The 20,060-nt window shown below is 40.7% G+C and overlaps 1 protein-coding gene across 7 annotated transcripts in view; it reads right to left on the bottom strand.

The window, feature by feature from the left end:
• Window positions 1-20,060, bottom strand: part of FBXO16 (F-box protein 16) — a 162,402-nt gene that overhangs the window by 23,894 nt on the left and 118,448 nt on the right. For all 7 annotated transcript variants that reach the window (XM_050802539.1, XM_050802538.1, XM_050802536.1 and 4 more), the window contains 2 exons: window positions 10,581-10,787; window positions 3,837-4,001 (listed from right to left, as the gene is read on the bottom strand). In XM_050802539.1, the coding sequence (XP_050658496.1) occupies window positions 3,837-4,001; window positions 10,581-10,787 (372 nt within the window). The remainder of the gene's footprint in view (window positions 1-3,836; window positions 4,002-10,580; window positions 10,788-20,060) is intronic.

Genomic DNA, 20,060 nt, shown 5'->3' with positions numbered 1-20,060 from the left:
CAGGCGGATTACCTGAGGTCAGGAGTTCGAGACCAGCCTGGCCAACATGGTAAACCCCATCTCTACTAAAAATACAAAAATTAGCTGGGCAGGGTGGCGGGCGCCTGTAGTCCCAGCCATTCGCGAGGCTGAGGCAGGAGAATCACTTGAACCTGTAAGGCGGAGGTTGCAGTGAGCCAAGATCGTGCCATTGCACTCCAGGCTGGGTGACAAGAGCGAGACTCCATCTCAAAAAACAAACAAACAAAAAACAAAACCACACCGTATAATAACAACAACAACAATAAAACAAAGAATATATTGAACGTCCTATACCATTACCATGGTGACAATGATTATAGCAGCCACCACTCCAGGAGTACTTGCCATGTTGCAGGCACTGTCTCAGGCAGTTTTCATGCATTATATTGTTTAACCTTCACAATAACTCTATAAGGTAATCATTACTACTTCTGTTTTGCAGAAGAGGAAATAGAATATAGAACAAACTAATTAATTTGCCCACTACTACAAAAGTAGTAAGTTGGAGGGCCAGAATTTGAATACAGAACTGTCTTGCTTCAAGCCCATATATAAGACCTCCCTATCCTACTCTTCTACCATACCATTGTCTAGTTTGTCACAACTGCAGCTAATTTACTCATAAAAAGTACACATTCCCCCAAAAAAGTACTCCAGCTCTCATGACCTCTAACACATAGAAACAACTTATAGAAACAACTTTGAGTTGTAGAGACGTAGACTAGAAATTTTATCAATTATCAAAACCTCAACCACTCCCAAAGAATACTTCTGCTTTAATCTCCAAAACTGAAAGCCTGTCTCGTGTCTGTGAAATTCATAATGTTTTTATGTGGTTGTAGCCTAAGGAAAGTACTATTGGTAAGTTGAGAAGCCACTAAGGGCTTAATTTTTGTTCATTAAGAGATTAAGGAAGCTTTGCTTGGTAAATCAGTTTGCTTCCATTGTTGGTGAAAATCAAGAAATTCCTCAGTTCCTCCAAGCATAATCAGTTAGTTTCTCATCCTTGTTTCAACAGCTCTTTGTATACAATTCTGTTGGATAACGCTTTAGTACTCAGTGTTGTAATTATTTGTTTATTTTTCTATGTCCTGGGCTACTAGACTAGGCTCTGTGAAAGCAGGGCTGGGGTCTTTCTATGTTTAGCACCTAGCTCACAACAGTGTTTAATAAATATTTATTCAGGCTGGGCGTGATGGCTCATGCCTGTAATCCCAGCACTTTGGGAGGCTGAGGAGGGTGGATCATGTGAGGTCAGGAGTTCGAGACCAGTCTGGCCAACATGGTGAAACCCCGTCTCTACCGAAAATACAAAAAAATTAGCCAGGCGTGGTGGCGCATGCCTGTAATCCCAGCTACTTGGGAGGCTGAGGCAGGAGAATCGCTTGAACCCCGGAGGCAGAGGTTGCAGTGAGTCGAGATCGCGCCACTGCACTCTAGCCTGGGCGACAGAGTGAAATTTGTTTATTCAATGAATGACTGTAACCTAGAAGCAGATTAAGAAGACATTTCATATTTACAAAATTGATAGCTCATTATTGGTTTAGTATTCAGTATTTTGTGCAAGTCTCGTTCAGAATGGACATTCATTTCATTTCCCTGAGCTTATATTGAATTAAATCTGTTTTTGCTGGAAGAGGTCTAGTTTAATACTGCTGGGAATAAATAATATATGATAATAAAAAATAACTTCAGGGGAAATTTTAGGCATAAATGCTAGTAGTCATATGTAAAAAATCATTAATTCTGTATAGTACAAAATGCTTACACTTTAACAAAATAGGTAATAGTGAAACCTGTGATAACTTATTTGTATTAAGTAAACAAAATTTTTGTTCACATCGCCTGGAGTCTTTTTGAGAATTTTCCTAATCATGAATAGATGTTGAATTTTGTTAAATGCTTTTGTTTGGATATATTGAAGTGGTCATATATCTTTCCTCTCTTTAAAAAAATACGGACTGCTTCATGAATTTGCATGTCTTCTCTGAATCGTTCCAATTTTAGTATATGTGCTGCTGAAACATGCACTTTTTTCTCTTTTATTTCGTGAATTACATTGATTTTTTTTTTTTTTTGAGACAGTCTTGCTCTATCGCCCAGGATGTAGTACAGTGGCTCGATCTCAGCTCACTGCAACCTCCAGCTCCCAGGTTCAAGTGATCCTCCTGCCTCAGCCTCCTGAGTAGTTGGGATTACAGGTGCATGCCACCACGCCCAACTAATTTTTTTTTTTTTTTTTTTGAGACACAGTCTTGCACTGTCACCCAGGCTGGAGTGTGGCACAACCACAGCACACTGCAGCCTCAACCTTCTGAGCTCAAGTGATCCTCCCAACTCAGCCTCCCAAGTAGCTGGAACTGCAAGAGTGTGCTACTGCACCCAGCTAATTTTTAAATTTTCTGTAGAGACAGGGTCTTCCTATGTTATATAAGTTGGTCTCAAACTCCTGGCCTCAAGCAATCCTCCTGCCATGGCCTCCCAAAGTGCTGGGATTATAGGCATAAATCACTGTGCCTGGCCCCAAAGTCAGTTTTTTATATATATATATACACACACACACACACGTGTGTGTGTATATATATATATATATACACACACACACACACGTGTATATATATATATAACTCACAACTTTTCATTTTACTAGTTGGTTAATCACTTTTCTCTCCTCTGCCCCTGAACAGCCTGAGCTTCCACTATTGCTTCCTGAGAATGAGATGCAGGAGAAGTCTCACTAGGAAAGGAGTCAGAGCTACGGGAATTTTCAAGAGAACTTTAAAAATGCTTCACTTAAAACTCTCTTTTTAAAAGAAATCCTCATGGAGCATACCAACTACTGAAATCAGAAAGACTTTTATCATTGCAATTGTAACAATATTAATTATGCATAGTTTATTACTGTATTAAGTGTAGATGGAGCCTATTTCAAGAAAACACAATAAAGCCTAAACTGAAATAAGCAAGCTAGGAGTTGACTGTTCATATTTCAAAAGGATTCTCCAATTTTAACAGGATTCATTGCTGTTTTTTTCACTAGCTTTAATACCCCTGTGGTTTTAAAAATCATTTTAAAAATGTAATTTACACATAATTTTTCAGGAACTCATCTATTGTACAAAATTATGCACAACTCTGCATGTGTATAGATAATACTATAAACAAAGGGCTCATAAAATTTTCCCATAAATTATCTCATTAGCTGGGACTATACGAATGAATATAAGCATTGGTTAGAATGCATAGGAAGCCACTAGAAAACATTATTCTTGAATTATTTACTTTTTATTAATATATGTAAATGCTCTACATTGCTTAGTTCCTAGCAAAAACTAAGAATTCTAATATGCCCATGGGGCCCTTCCCTGATGACTCATTTATTAGAAAACTTTTCCTTATAAACGATACAAAAATAAACTTCAGCTCACCTGGTACAATCACAGAAAATTTGAATTAGTAAAGTAAAACTTGAAGACCCATAGGTAACAAATACTTCACATTACCCACAGAGTTCCCATATAAGAACCGTCTGATGTCACTGTCAGAGACACATAAACCAGGGACCTGGACAGAGAAAAAAGTTCCGTGGTCCTAACCGCCTGGATGCAACTGTGGTTTGGGCGTGGCAAATGAGGGCTCTCAGCTAACATGAATGTCTTGAAAACAACTATCAAATCTCAGGAAAGGATAATTTTGAAATCATAGTATATGTCCTTTGAACTACCTCCCTTCCCCAATCTGATCCTTTATTCTTAGTTCTAGAATTTGCAAAGAGTCAATGTTTGCAAGCTTGCGGCTTTTTGTCTAAAATTCACCTTAGGCTTGGTAACATGAAGTTCTTTCACCATTTGAATATAGTGCTTCTTCCAGATCCCCTGCTCAAAAGGAGTTGGAGAGAAATTGATGTACCAGTTAAACCGTAAACATTTCAGCATCCAGAGCTGATCCAGCTCGGCTAGGTTCTTCCAATGCCAGCACACCTGGAAAAACAATTACAATTAAACAAAACCAAATCGAACAACCCCCTCAGTTTATATGCCCACTTTCTCTAGGGTTTGAACTGTCATCCTGGGCCTGAGATAACTTTTTTTGTCCTTTGCCTCCAAACCATAGCTTAAATGGTCCTGAAGTGTTTCCTACCCAGGCAGATTTAAAGTAAATTAGCATTTGCTTTAAATTCTAATTCAGATTTAGAATCAGAGTCAATTAATATTTATGGAGCACCTATTAATTATCTTCATAGCAACCTAGGGAGGTAAGTACAATTATTACTCTCATATTGCCAATGAGGAAATTGGGGCTCAGATAGACTTTGGAACTTTCCAGAGGTTTCCAAAGGTCATATAAAAGTTGTATAAGGATTATATAAACTTGGGTCTGCACTTTATTTATTCTTTTCATGGTGTGCTTCCTTTTCCCTCCTACATTAGTCTGTTTTCACATTGCTGATAAAAACATACCAAGACTGGGTAATCTATAAAGAGAAAGAGGTTTAATGGACTCGTAGTTCCATGTGGCTGGGGAGGCCTCACAATCATGGTGGAAGGCAAAAGTCATGTCTTACATGGCGGCAGGCAAGATGGAACGAAAGCCAAGCAAAAGGGGAAACCTTTATAAAACTATCAGATCTCATAAGAGTGACTCACTACCATGAGAACAGTATGGGGGAAACCATCCCCATGATTCAATTTTCTCCCCCTGGGTTCCTCCCACAACATGTGGGAATTATGGGAGCTACAATTCAAGATGAGACTTGGGTGGGGACATAGCCAAACCATATCACCTCCATTCTTTCAATTTCACTAAATATAAATTTTATAATGGAATATAATCACTGATACCATGTGATGTATAGAGCCTTTAGGATTCCACAAAGCAGAAAGCATTTATTCTGTACATACCAGTTCCAGAGCATTATGGCTAATCCCACCCATCCAGCAAATGGCAGAGATGGCCCTACTATGTGTAGCAATATTTATAATAATTTACCCAAGGGTTTGAATAAGTCTTGCCAGAAACTAGGATCAAGTTCACATATAAAGCTGAAACGAGGGATTCAGTGTCTTTGTAAGAGTTGCAAAGATGACATATAACCTTCAAGCCCAAATTTCACCCTTAGAAAACTGGCCTCTTTTTCAAGATTAATTAAATAATTAATAATTTTTGAGTGCCCCTTCACCCCCAAAAGGGAACACTCCGTAATGGCCTTGCTGTCCACACACCTATTTTTCTATCCCTCTCTGCCTCCCCACTTCCACTCACCATTTATTGAGTTCCTCCTATGTTTAGTATTGTTTTATGTGCAGAAGATGAGACGTTGAGGAAAGAGTAGGGCACAATTAGAAGAAATAATAAATTCAGGAAAGGTTAGGGAAGGAGGAAAAAGTTAAGGATTTGATAGAGCCCTATAGGCAGCAACAGAAATCACATTTAGTTTGTTTGACCCAGAAATGAAACAACACCAACCTCATCTCCGTATGGTAAATTCACTCAGAATTCAATGGGGAGATGGAGTTTTTGGGAAAGGGAAGGGGGAGAAAAGTCTCAATTTTCATTCCTTTTCTCCTTATTCTTCTTTTTTTTTTTTTTTTTTTTTTTGAGACAGTTTTGCTCTTGTTGCCCAGGCTGGAGTGCAGTGGCGCAATCTTCGCTCACTGCAACTTCCGCCTCCCGGGATCAAGCCATTCTCCTGCCTCAGCCTCCCGAGTAGCTGGGATTACAGGCATGCACCACGCCTATCTAAGGGTTTCTCCTCTTCTTTAGATAATGTTTTGACCTGAGTACTTAAGTTGTTTTTCTTCCCAAGGCAAATATAGTTTTTGTTTTTTGTGTTTTTTGTGTTATTTTGTTTGTTTAAAGGTAGAGAGGAATGAAGAGAATTGAAAGGTAAGTAAGACCTTTCAAATCTACAGGACACAGTTCCTCCACAACCTTCCATCTTTTTAAAACAGCAGGGACTTTATATGGTTTACTTTAAATTGAGCTGAAGAATATGGTCTGTGTTTTCCCCACAGTCAGTAGTGAGGAGAAATTATGTCTTACAGTGCATACAGATGATAGAATTAGCTATTTCAAATAACATTTCCTTCTAATAATAATATTATCCTTGTGGAAAATGAAAAATTCTGAGAAGTTTAACCCATGACCCCATTAATCAGAGATGACCATTATTGACAACCTGCTACAGTTCTTTTCCTTTCAGTCTTTATTTGAAGTATATACAAAAGAAAATCAGGAAACCCTATATACAACTTAAAATATTTTTTCATTTTAAATATTATAACATCTCTGTTCTTCCAAAACATGTTTACTAATGGTTGCACAATAATGCATCATAGGCCAGGTGCAGTGGCTCAAGCTTGTAATCCCAGCACTTTGAGAGGCCGAGGCAGATGGATCACCTGAGGTCAGGAGTTCCAGACCTGCCTGGCCAACATGGCAAAACCTGTCTTTCCTAAAAATACAAAAATTAGCTGGGTGTGGTGACACGCGCCTGTAATCCCAGCTACTCGGGAGGCTGAGGCAGGAGAATCGCTTGAACCTGGTGGGGCGGAGGTTGCAGTGAGCCAAGATCGAGTCATTGCACTCCAGTCTGGGAGACGAGAGCAAGACTCTGTCTCAAAATAATAATAATAATAATAATAATAATAATGCATCATATATGGCTGTATGATACCCTCTTATTACTGGGCATCCAGATTGCTATGCTCTTTTAAAAAGTCATTTCAGGCCAGGTGTGATGCCTCACACCTGTAATCGCAGCACCCCTGGAGGTCAAAGTGAGTGGATCACTTGAAGTCAGGAGTTTGAGACCAGCCTAGCCAACATGGTAAAACCCTGTCTCTACTAAAAATACAAACATTAGCCAGACATGGTAGCGCATGCTGTAATCACAGCTACTCGAGAGGCTGAGGCAGGAGAATCGCTTGAACCCGGGAGGCAGAGGTTGCAGTGAGCCGAGATTGTGCCACTGCACTCCAGCCTGAGCAACAGAACAAGACTTCATCTCAAAAAAAAAATCATTTTTGGAATAGGTATGTGCATATTAATACCAAATTCAAAGAAACAAAGGAAGTCCCTCTCCCATCACTATCCCCCAGTCACCCATTCTTCTCCTTGGATGAGACCACTGTTACCAGTTTCTGGTAAATAATTCTTGAATATTCTAGGTATATAGTAACAAACATATATATGTATTTTTGAGACAGGGTCTCACCCTGTTGCTCAGGCTGGAGTGCAGAGGCATGATCATAGCTTACTGCAGCCTTCAACCCCCAGGCTCAAGCAATCCTCCTGCCTTACTTAGTCTCTCAAGTAGCTGGAACTCTAGGCACATGTCACCATACCTGGCTAATTTTTTCTTTCTTTCTTTCTTTCTTTTTTTTTTTGAGACAGGGTCTCACTTTGTGACCCAGGCTAGAATGCAGTGGCATGATCTCAGCTCACTGCAGCCTCCTCCTCCCAGATTCAAGCAACCCTCCTGCCTCATGCCCCCCAAGTAGCTGGGTGTAGGTACAGGTGTGCACCACCACACAGGGCTACTTTTTGCATTTATAATAGAGATGAGTTTTCTCCATACTGGCTAGGCTGGTCTCAAACTCCTGACCTCAAGTGATCTGCCCACCTTGGCCTCCTAAAGTGCTAGGATTACAGGTGTGAGTCACCTCCGCACCTGGCTGACCTAAGTTTTTTTTTTGTTTTTTTTTTTTTTGAGATGGAGTCTCACTCTGTCGCCCAGGCTGGAGTGCAGTGGCGCGATCTCAGCTCACTGCAAGCTCCACCTCCCAGGTTCACACCATTCTCCTACCTCAGCCTCCCGAGTAGCTGGGACTACAGGTGACCGCTACCACGCCCGGCTAATTTTTTGTATTTTTAGTAGAGATGGGGTTTCACTGTGTTAGCCAGGATGGTCTCGATCTCCTGATCTCGTGATCCGCCCACCTCGGCCTCCCAAAGTGCTGGGATTACAGGCATGAGCTGCCACGCCCAGCGTGACCTGGCTAATTCTTAACTTTTGTAGAGACAGGGTCTTGCTATGTTGCCCAGGCTCTAGAGTACAGTGCTGCAATCTTGGCTCACTGCAGCTTTAAACACCTGGGCTCCAGCGATCCTCCCACCTCAGCCTCCCAAGTAGTTGGGACTATGGTCATGGGCCACCACACCTGGCTAATTTTTGTATTTTTTGTGGAGATGGGGGTCTCGTCATAATGCCCAGGCCAGTCTCAAACTCTTGGCCTCAAGCATTCGCCAGCCTTGGTCTCCCGAAGTGCTGGGATTACAGGCAAGCCACTGTGCCTGGCTGTATATATTCTTTATTCTTTTCAAAATGTGGTAGGATAGTTCTACACCTCTGCTTTTTTTTTTTTTTAACCAATGACATATCTTGGAGATAGTTGCAGTTTATTTACCCAGTCCCTCCTGGTAGATATTTTCATTGTTTCCAACCTATTGCTAGGACAGAGAATCGTGCAATATTCTTATACAAGTGTGGCTTTTACCACGTTGCAGGATACCCATCAGACAAATTCCAAGAAGTGGAACTGCTGGGGCAAAGGGAATTTTTATTTGAAATGCTAACACTGCCCAATGGTTCTCCATGGTGGTTACATCAATTTATCTACCAGCAATATATGAAAGTTCTTGCTTTCCCACATCCTCACCAATATAGAATATTATCATTTAAAACAAATCTCAATCTGAGTCATGAAAGATGGCATGCCAGAATGAGGCTAAGCATCTTACATATTCTAGAGACATCTGTATTCCTTTTTCTGTAGATTACTTGTTCATTTCCTTTGCTCATTTTTCTCCTGGGTTGTTGGTCTTTTTTTTTTTTTTCCTTAATATAGATTTATAAGAGCTCTTTAAAAAAAAATAAAGAAATTAGCCCTTGCATGCAATCGATTTTTTTTCCCTGCCTACTGTTTGGATTTATTTATGGTGTTCTGTTCCATGAAGAATATTTTAATTTTTATAGTCACAGTTTAAAAATCTGCTTTCTTCATTCTTGCTCATGATACAAAAAATGGAGGAAGCAAGATTTTAAATTGTGTATTTTCTTTTAAGACTTTTGGGTATGATGGAATACTGACATCCTTTCCTGTTTTCTTTGAGGACTTTAATGGTTTCCTTTGGTTTCATCTGTCTTTTATACTACTTAATTTTTTTTTCCCAGAGAGTTGCTCAATTGTCCCTATACCATTTATTGAATAATACATTTTTTTTTTTGAGACAGAGTCTCACTATGTTGCCCAGGCTATAGTGTAGTGGCACAGTCACAGCTCACTGAAGCCTCAACCTTCTGGGTTCAAGTAATCCTCCCACTTCAGCCTCCCAAGTAGCTGGGACCACAGGCACACACCACCACACCCACCTAATTTTAAAATGTTTTGTAAAGATGAGGTCTCCCTATGTTGCCCAGGTTAGTCTTGATCTCCTAGGCTCAGACAATCCTCCCACCTTGGCCTCCCAAAGTGCTGGGATTACAGGTGTGAGCCACCACACCCAGATCCATCTTTCCTCCTGCATTCATTTTCTTAATTTTAAAAACTCAAGTTAACATGTCACACATATATGAATGCACACTGGCGGGTAATTTCCAGTCTTGCCAGACTCTATGAAAAGACTCAACAAAATGACTACCAGTTTTATATCTAAAATAATTTAACTTCATTTTAATACAGGACGGAATTACTTGTAAAGGAAAAAAATAATAACAATCACCTCCTTTTCTAAGGCCTGTATGAGCACACCTGCCTACTTGGATCTCTTTTAGTCTCATTCTCTTTTGTACATATCTCATTAGGTCCTTATTTTGAGCTTTTTTATTCATGAATGACCTGCACTGTACAATTGAGGACTTTATTGCAACTGAATGCCGTACAGTATAAGACCATCCTGCTGACGAACCATTTCTTACATGTATATGTAATTCCCCAACTAGCTAATACTTCTTTGTTGTATACTAATGTGGCCTATACTTTTTTCCCCATTTGAGTTCTAAACAGAGTTGGACGCAAAGATGGTGAAGGTTAATACAAATGTACGAACATACTGATCTTCCCATCTTTCTTAGTTTCGTGTGTGTGTGTATATGTGTGTTTGTGTATGTATGTGTATGTTTGTGTTTATCTGTATGTCTGTGTATGTGTATGTGTGTTCAAGTGTGTTTGTATGCATATGTATTTGTGTGTGTATGTTTGTATGTGTGTATGTGTGTATATGTGTGTGTGTATTTGTGTTTGTGTGTATGTGTTTGTGTGTGTTTGTATTTGTATTTGTGTGTAATTGTATGTGTATATGTTTGTATGTGTGTATGTGTGTTTATGTGTGTGTGTGTGTACATTTGTGTGTGTGTATGTGTGTATATGAGTGTGTTTGTGTATATGTCTGTGTTTGTGTGTATGTGTGTATATGAGTGTGTTTGTGTATATGTCTGTGTTTGTGTGTATGTGTGTATATGTGTGTGTGTATGTGTGTGTTTCCCCTTAACTACTTCTAGTTTCAAGTTTCCTAAGGCTGTTCTCAGAAAACACCACATACCCCTTCCTTGCCTTTACCTGTGCACAACGACAGAGGCTCCGGGGGTCCAGGAAAGAAAAGATGTATAAAGATAACACCCTTGGAAGCTTGGTTGTAAAGTCCAGGGCTTCTGCTGGAATTTTCTCTTGAAGCTTTCGACAGCAGAACTTTTGCTGGGACAGCGAGCAGCGCTCCAACAGGCCTGTGAGGATTCTTCTTCTCTGAGAGTCTGTCCATTTGTCAAACTGGAAAAACAAAAGAAAGCAAAATGTAAAAAGCTCCAGGTTTAGTCTGATAGCAGATTCATTACAAGTAAGAGATGACAATGGCACAGAAAGGGAGTTTAGTAACTTATTTCTAGTGCAAATCAAGTATTTATTTCCCTAATCAGCAAATTCCATGCTTTGCCACCTGTCTTCTCTCACATTTATATGGGAGCATGTGCATGACCTAAGTGTGTACACAGAAGTGCATGTGACCTCAAAACTTGCAGTCACATATGAACAATAAATTGGGAGCTGCCCATATTCATAAACTGAGAATATATCTGCTTATAAAAGACAATTTTAAGGGAAAATAACTGCACAGCTCCTCCCCGCAAATAGTTTCTGCATTACCCCATCAGTGCTTAAAACGGCAGGACCAGAAACAAACCCTTGTATTCACAATTGGAGATAAAGTATTATAAGCAAATATCCCTGGGAAGGAAAGTATATTGGAGTCAATTCTCACTAGTATGTAAATGACTGATATGATCGGAGAGGATGTGTTGATAAAGGAGGACTTGAAGAGAGGAAGTGAATGCCAAAGGAAGCCAGGGTACGTCCAACAATTGGCTACCTCACAATTTTCCTCAGAGATTGCCCTGAACAACACCCAAGATCAGGGAATGACCAAGGATGAGCACCTTGGGACTGCCCAAAACCAAAAGAGAGGAAGGAAAGAACACCTACCAGCTCAGTGAGCCACTTCACTGGAAGTCTAAATCTCTTTTCTTCCCTGGCCCATTGGGGAAGAGAAAATAGGGAAGTTTCAGCTGGCTGTATTTTTGTATATCATTGCATTTCAGATATAGATATTCAGTACAGTTATAAACAGACTTTTTTTTTTTTTTTTTGACATGGAGTCTCGCTGTGTCGCCCAGACTGGAGTGCAGTGGTGCAATCTCGGCTCACTGCAACCTCCACTTTGTGGGTTCAAGCGATTCTCCGGCCTCAGCCTCCCAAGTAGCTGGGATTACAGGCACGCACCACCGCACCTGGCTAACTTTAGTATTTTTAGTAGAGACAAGGTTTCACCATGTTGGTCAGGTTGGTCTCGAACTTCTGACCTCGTGATCCAACCACCTTGGCCTCCCAAAGTGCTGAGACTACAGGCGTGAGCCACCGCACCTGACTATAAACAGAATTTTATAATCTGTTTATAATCGTTTAGTCGTAATCATAAAATACACTGACTACCTAAAAAGGCATGTAAAGGAAAAATTTATTTTTTGCAAGCATTACAACAAGTTAACTTCATTATAGTTATACAATATATTTTAAATTTAATTTGTTTTTTTTTTCTTTTTGGCTTCTCAAGGGTCAACTTGATTTTTTTTTAATTAATAGTGTTAAAAAACAAAATGTCAACAAATTGCATTTAAAGATCTAATTGGCTTTTATTAGCGATTCATGAATCAGGCAGCATCCCATCAAAAGAACAGACAGCAGGTCCTCAGAGTTGAGCAGAGGAGGTTGGTTGGCTTCAGGGTTGGAAAAGGGTTGAAGAAAGCAGAAATAGGCCCAGTGCGGTGGCTCATGTCTGTAATCTCAGCACTTTGGGAGGCAGAGGTAGGAGAATCTCTTGAGCCCAGGAATTCGAAACCAGCCTGAGCAACACCCCATCTGTACAAAAGAGTAAAAAGTTAGCTGGGTATGGTGGTGTACAACTGTGGTCTCAGAAACTCGGGAGGTTGAGGTGGGAGAATTGCTTGAGCCCAGGTGGTAGAGTCTGCAGTGAGCTGTGGTCATGCCATTGTACTCTGGCCTGGGCAACAGAGAGAGACCCTGTCAGAGAAAAATAATAATAATAAAGTAAATTTTAAAAAAGGAGAAATAAGGAACAAAAAGTGGATTGATTATTTCAGAGTTACTTTCCTCATAAGATTAACACATAAGACTTTCTTATGCCAGCTCAGATAAACTGGGACCCTTCAGATTGGTGGCTGTGAATCTCCTGTTTTGGGTTTGTTTGTTTGTTTGGTCCTGTTTTTCATTTTTAATTTAAACTGGCCCTTTTTAAAGTTCAGTTTGATTATGTGAGAGTGCCTCCATTCCGGGTTGGTTTGGTCTGTTGGGGCCTAGTATAGGAGCTCAGTCCAAAACAATGGCCTTCCATAAATTTTAACAGTAGAGGCTCGGTGGCTCATGCCTGTAATCCCAGCACTTTGGGAGGCCGAGGCCAGTGGATCACGTGAGGTCAGGAGTTCGAGACCAGCCTGACCAACATGGAGAAACCCCATCTCTATTGAAAACACAAAATTAGCTGGGCATGGTGGTACATGCCTGTAATCCCAGCTATTCAGGAGTCTGAGGCAGGAGAACTGCTTGAACCCGAGAGGCGGAAGTTGCAGTGAGCCAAGATCGTGCCATTGCACTCCAACCTGGGCAACAAGAGCAAAAACTTCATCTCAAAAAAAAAAAAAAAAAAAAAAAATTAACAGTAGAATAACAGTAGAAATACTTCCTAATTAAAACTATCCACTATTATAGATTTATTCAATGACCCACAAATCTCACTTTGGAGACTATCACTGTGGTGGGGAGGAGGGGGATCCTAAAATGAAAAAACAGAAACTTTAACTGCGAAGACCACGGGAATAAAACTGATTCATATGTGAGTGTTCCCTGACTTCTAGCCCCGTTTCTATACAAGCCGTATCTCCAACTGCCATAAAAGGAGACTTCTGGCTGGGCGCAGTGGCTCACGCCTGTAATCCCAGCACTTCAGGAGGTCGAGGCAGGTAGATCACGAAGTCAGGAGATCGAGACCATCCTGGCTAACACAGTGAAACCCCATCTCTACTTAAAAAAAAAAAAAAATTAGCCAGGCATGGTGGCGGGCGCCTGTAATCCCAGCTACTGCACTCCAGCCTGAGCAACAGAGCAAGACTCTGTCTCAAAAAAAAAAAGGAGACTTTTTTCCCAGCTCTTTCGGATGGGTTCTCAGGAGAATGAGTAGAGAGAAATCAGGCCAGAATGGCTAAGGCCAGAGGAACTGGCCCCAGAAGCTGAATTGATCTATGAAATAAAGAGCCAAAAAGAAGGTGAGAAGAGAGAGAGGGAGAACAGTTGGAAAACTGGCTTGATGGGAGTCACAGGGGTGATAGTAGCCTCTACAGTAGCTAGTGTGGGAGAGCTCGGGAGTGAAGGAAGACTGGAGGAGTATGGCTATGAGTTTTGAACTGGATTTCCTGTTTTCTTTGAAAGAGACAAAATGAAGATTGGAATTCATTTTATTTATTTTTTATTTCATTCTGTTTTTTTAGAGACAGGCTCTCACTCTGTCACCCAGGTTGGAGTACAGTGGTGCAATCCTAGCTCACTACAGCCTCAACCTCCTGGGCTCGAGGGATCCTCCCACCTCAGCCTCCTGAGTGGCTGGGATGTGCCACCACATCAGGCCTGGAATTCATTCTAAAATGACATTTGGGCAGTGCTATGTGAGTCTGGCGAGGCTAAGCTACGTTGAGACCCAGGATGATTATGGTCACAAAAAATTTTCATAAGATATTATGGCTGCCACAAAATCAAAGATAACTCAAAATGCCTAGTAGTAGGGAATCAGCTAAACAAACCATAATATAACAACATGATAGGGGAAAGCAGGGCATTATGGGTTGATGGTGGGCTTCAGAATAAGACAATTTGCTGTCTCACTCCCAATATTCTATTAGTTCTTTTACTCATCAAAAATATGTCAGCCTCGATTTCCTCATTTATACATTAGCGATAATTACATCTACCTTGTAGGGTGGTTGAGAGGATTAAATACAATAATATATGTATAAAATTCCTAATAGAGTACATGACTCATTGTAGACATGGCAGCTACTATTAGAAAATGTCACAGTGATGTTAAAAATAATATGTATGTGGGTTAAGTAACTATAAAAAGAAATGCGCATAAAATTACCATGTTTGTACATTGACAAGGATGGAAAGTGCATTTAGAATAAATGAGGCTAGCTCATCCACTTTCCTGCTGCCCTCAAAAGAGAATGGGCTCACGTTGCAGAATGAGTGATTTAACACAAATATAAAAGAACATCAGGATGATAAAATACTGAAGAAATCTATAAAAGAAAACATTAAAACACTTTCTCTAGCGATGAAAAAGATAATTACATTGGTTCCTCATTTATTTCCCTGATTACAATGGTCAGAGGTAATTTGTTTGGCTTTGATAGGTGTTCTTTGCCTCAAGGGATTTTCCTTTCCAATTATGTTTGTTTAGGCTAATAGAAAACTAATTTACATTCCTTGAACTACCAACTGAAGAAGGTTGGGAGATGACTCAGAAGAATGCTGAACAGTAGGGGAAAATCCCTTTAGGATTTAGAAGGTGCTAGAAATAATCCAAAAAGTACATAATCCATGGAAGGGTTAACTGTACAGGAATTCAGTTATCCCCCACATCTCTTGCGTCACCTCTCAAGGAAAAATACCCCTGACTGAGTAGCCAAGGACCTCATGTATGAGACTAGGGGACTGTCAGGACCATTATTCTCCTATTCTAGCATCACGTACGGTACCTTGCTTCACGATTCATTCCTGAAGGATGCCTTTTTTAAGGCTTTCTTGACTCAATATAACTGTGCACATCCTATTTTTAGAGTAGTTGTTACAAGGATTCTTGCTGCCGTTTGAGGAAGTGAGAAGGTTGCTGGGGTGATCAGGTTCCACCCACCTCACACTGAATGGCAAAAAGAGGGTGGGAGGGAGATAAAGAGAGAGGCTTGTGGCAAAAAGAGGGTGGGAGGGGGATAAAGAGAGAGGCTTGTTTTTGCTGGCTTATTCGTTATATTATCTCTTCTGGTTGAGTTTCTGAGTCCTATTATCAAAAATTTAATTTCACAAAGTGTAAATACGTTTTTGTCTTAGAAGTTTCAAACAGGGCTGGGCGAGGTGGCTCACATCTACAGTCCCAGCACTCTTGAGAGGTCAAGGCGGAAGGATTGCTTGAGCCCAGGAGTTCAAGACCAAAACCAGCTGGGCAACACAGCGAGATCGTTTCTTAAAAAAAAAAAAAAAAAAAAAAAAGTGCTATGTTGGCGTATGCCCGTAGTCCCAGCTACTTGGGAGGCTGAGGTGGGAGGATCACTTGAGCCCAGGAGGTAGAGGCTGCAGTGAGCCGAGATCACGCCACTGCACTCAAGCCTTAGCTACAGAGCAAGACTCGGTCTTGAAAAAAACAAAAGTTTCAAGCAGACACATATAGAATCAATAGAATAAAAAATGAAAAGCTTCTTTAACACTGCTCCCTATCAAATCTCACTTCATCTCCCAGAGATAACCACTGTTCAAAAGTTTGATGTTCATGCATTTCCTTTTTTTCTAACTAAAAATAAAAAACAATTTTTAAGGCCGGGCATGGTGGCTCATGCCTGTAATCCCAGCACTTTGGGAGGCTGAGGCGGGCGGATCACCTGAGGTCAGGAATTTGAGACCAGCCTGACCAACACGGAGAAACTCCGTCTCTACTGAAAAAAATTTACAAAATTAGCTGGCCATGCTGGCGCATGCCTGTAATCCCAGCTACTCAGAAGGCTGAGGTAGGAGAACGGCTTGAACCCAGGAGGAGGAGGTTGCGGTGAGCCGAGATTGCGCCATTGCACTCCAGCCTGGGCAACAAGAGCGAAAACCCGTCTCAGAAAAAAAGAAAAATTGTTTTCAGAGACAAGGTCTTGCTATGTTGCCCAGGCTGGAGTGCAATGGCTATTCACAGGCATGATCATGGTGCACCACAGCTTCAAACTCCTGGACTCAGGTAATTCTCCTGCTTTAGTCTCTGGATTAGCTGGGACTTGAGGCGCACACCACCATGCCTGGAAGATGGTCATGCATTCCTATACGTTCACACACACACATATCTCCATCAAGTTGGAGGTAGTGAAATAAATTAGAGTATACCCATCCCAGGGAATACTATGCAGCAGTTTAAAAAATAAACAAAATGGCCGGGCGTGGTGGCTCAGGACTGTAATACCAGCACTTTGGGAGGCCAAGGTGGGTGGATCACAAGGTCAGGAGTTCGACACCAGCCTGACCAACATGGTGAAATGCTGTCTCTACTAAAAATACAAAAATTAGCTGGGCGTGGTGGCACACGCCTGTAATCTCAGCTGCTCAGGAGGCTGAGGCAGGAGAATTGCTTGAACCTGGGAGGCGGAGGTTGCAGTGAGCCAATGCACTCCAGCCTGGGTGACAGAGTGAGACTCCATCTCAAAAAATAATAATAATAATAAATAAATAAACAAAATGTAGCCACACATGTCCTGATATGTAATGAACTCCAGGGCATATTGTCTTCTCATTCTGTCATAGTAGGATGAATATAGCATTTTTTGTTTACTCAATTTACTACTGCTACCATTACTACTGATACATTTCCAGTAGGAAGAAAGAAAAAGAAGGAGGAGGAGCAGTATCTTGGTACATGCTTTTTCATGCCTTTTCATGTTCTGAATGAATAAATCTCTAGTATACATAAATATAGAGGCTCAAAGGGTACGTGCATTTAAAATTTTAACAGATCCTGTCAAATGGTCTTTAAAAGGTCTTTACCATTTTACATTCCCTCCAAGTGAGTTTAAAAGTATCTTCCTGCTCTCTAGTGAATCCTTCCTTACAGGGTATATTATATATATAATATATATAATGAAGAGTTATATATATTATCTAATTCTTCAATTTTTGCCATACAGGCAAGGAAGAGAGAATTTGGGAATTTCATTGTTTTCATTTGCATTTCTCTGATTTTGGTAAAATTGAGCATATTTTATATGCTTAGTGTTCATTTATTTTTTAAATATTCCTCATTCTTATATTAGCCCATTATCCTGTAGGGACATTTGTATTTTTCTTATTGACTTGTAAGAACTCTTTATATATCCTGGATATTAATCATTTTTCTGTCATGCAATTTGCAAAATAGTTTTCCTTGTTTCTCTTTTGAATTCTAACTCTGATTGTGGTTGTTTCCAGCAAGTTAAAAGTGATGTCATCTACTTTATTAAAATAGGTTATGATATTACTATTATTTATACTAGCAACAGAGCAGAAGCTGAGAGAAAATCTGAGATTCTTTCCCTCTTCACTTCTCCTGCTGTGTTCTCTCTCAATTTGGGAGGCAATAGCCTTTTCTAACAGGGATCGAAGGGCAGAGATTTGAGAGGAAGGGGATTAAGTAGTAGCATGAAACAGCAAAGTAGAAGAGCTTTTCAGTTTCTCTTGATTGTTTTATTTGCTGTTGTACAGAACATTAGACAGAACCATGTGCAAATAAATGAACAAAAATTGCCAAATTCTATGGCCAAATATGAAAACACTTCCAGACTGTCTATCATTGAATACAATTCATATTACATTTTATCTCTCACTGTCTAGATTCTTTTTAAAAAAATGACTTCACTTCTAATACTAGATTAAACTTTAAAACTAACACAGTGCTGGATGCCTACAGTGAAAATTCCAAGCAATGCTAAGTAAAAACACTGGTATCTTTATTTCTCCTTCTTCCCTCCTTCCCTCCCTCCCTCCCCACCTCCTTCCTTTCTCTCTCTTTCTTTCGAAAATGCATTTCTTATGTTACTGTCTTGAAGTCCATGAAATACACAAAGAAAATCTAAAAATTAAAATGGAGACAGAAATGTAAATAAAGTAGAAATATCTCCCTTAAGCCCCATTCATTGGGTTTTTGCAGGGGTACATAGGCTACCATATGACTTAGTGATTTTAAGGAATAAGTTTGTTTGGGGAAAGGAGAAAAACAAGAGACCATTATTTATTGATTTAGAAAATATCTGTTAATGCCTGGTAAGCATCGAGGTATGTACAACGAAAAACAGGATAGAAGCCAGCCCTGCCTCCGTAGATTATTCTCTTGAAGAAAGAAAATAGAGAATCTCAAAAAAAAAAAAAATGCCCAGAGATGGATATTTTGATCATCATCCAGGGATGGCCATTGAGACTTTGTGTCCCTCCTTTTGAGGAACAGACGAGAAAGTCCTAGTTTTTGATGAAGGACAGTTGTATCTTGTTAGGTAAAAACATAACATTGTTACAGTTCTTGTATGAAAGTGTCAGGATCTATAGAAGGGTATATATGAATGCTGAGTAGCCAAATGGGTAAACTGTGCTGGTTACTAAGTTATTGTCCCTCAGATCCAAATTCATCTTTCTATTTTGGGGTTTGTTTTGAGACATGGTCTTGCTCTGTTGCCCAGGCTGGAGTGCACCAGTGCAACAGCTCACTACAGCCTTGAACTCCTGGGCTCAAGCAATCCTCCTGCCTCATCCATCCCAAGTAGCTGGGACTATAGGAATGCACCACCACGCCTGCCTAATTTTTTAAATTATTATTTTTGTAGATATGGGGTCTTGTTATGTTGCCCGGGCTGGTCTCAAACTCCTGGCTTTAAGGTCTCCTCCTCCCTCAGCCTCCCAAAGTACTGGTATTACAGCTGTGAGCTATTGCACCTGACCCAAATCCACCTTTCTATGCTCTACTTTGTGAGCATAGAAGGCAGGATCTCTTGGGCTGGGCATGTGGTTCACACCCGTAATCCCAGCACTTTGGGAGGTCAAGGGTGATGGATCACCTGAGGTCAGGAGTTTAAGACCAGCCTGGCCAACATGGTGAAACTCCAGATCTACTAAAAATACAACAAACTAGCCAGGCGTGGTGGTGGGTGCCTGTAATCCCAGCTACTCAGAAGGCTGAGGCAGGAAAATCACTTGAACCCGGGAGGCAGAGGAGGTTGCAGTGATCTGAGATGGCACCATTACACTCCAGCGTGGGCAACAAGAGCAAACCTCCGTCTCAAAAAAAGAAAAGAAGGCAGGATCTCTATCACCATGTTTCTCCTTTGACAGCTGGCTCCCTGATAAATGCTGCCAATGAGGAGGAAGGTGCTAGAGGGAAACTGAGGGACGAGAAACTTACTCCTGCTTGGTTGCTGTTCCTATCAGGATCACCTAACTCTTGACCCTGACAGTAGCCATTGATTCCAAGGTCCAGCTTTTTTTTCCATACACCTAGAACCATCATGTTTTGCCAGCTGTATCAGAACCAGCTGGCTGTGATGTCATCTGCTTTACTCCATAGAAATCTGGCTTCCCTATGGTGCTGAAGGTCTTCCCTCTGAGCTCCCAGTACCAGGAGAGCTGGTGGTAGCTAATTCCCACAGTTCTACCTCCCTGGAACCTCAGCCTTCCCTTTCTGTCTCTTCTGTTCTCCAATATTTGCTTAACCAA

Source organism: Macaca thibetana, chromosome 8 (genome assembly GCF_024542745.1).
Source record: "Macaca thibetana thibetana isolate TM-01 chromosome 8, ASM2454274v1, whole genome shotgun sequence".
Classification (NCBI taxonomy): Eukaryota; Metazoa; Chordata; class Mammalia; order Primates; family Cercopithecidae; genus Macaca; species Macaca thibetana.
The sequence above is the reverse complement of the archived record's forward strand: the minus strand, read 5'-3'. Positions and strand labels throughout refer to the sequence as shown.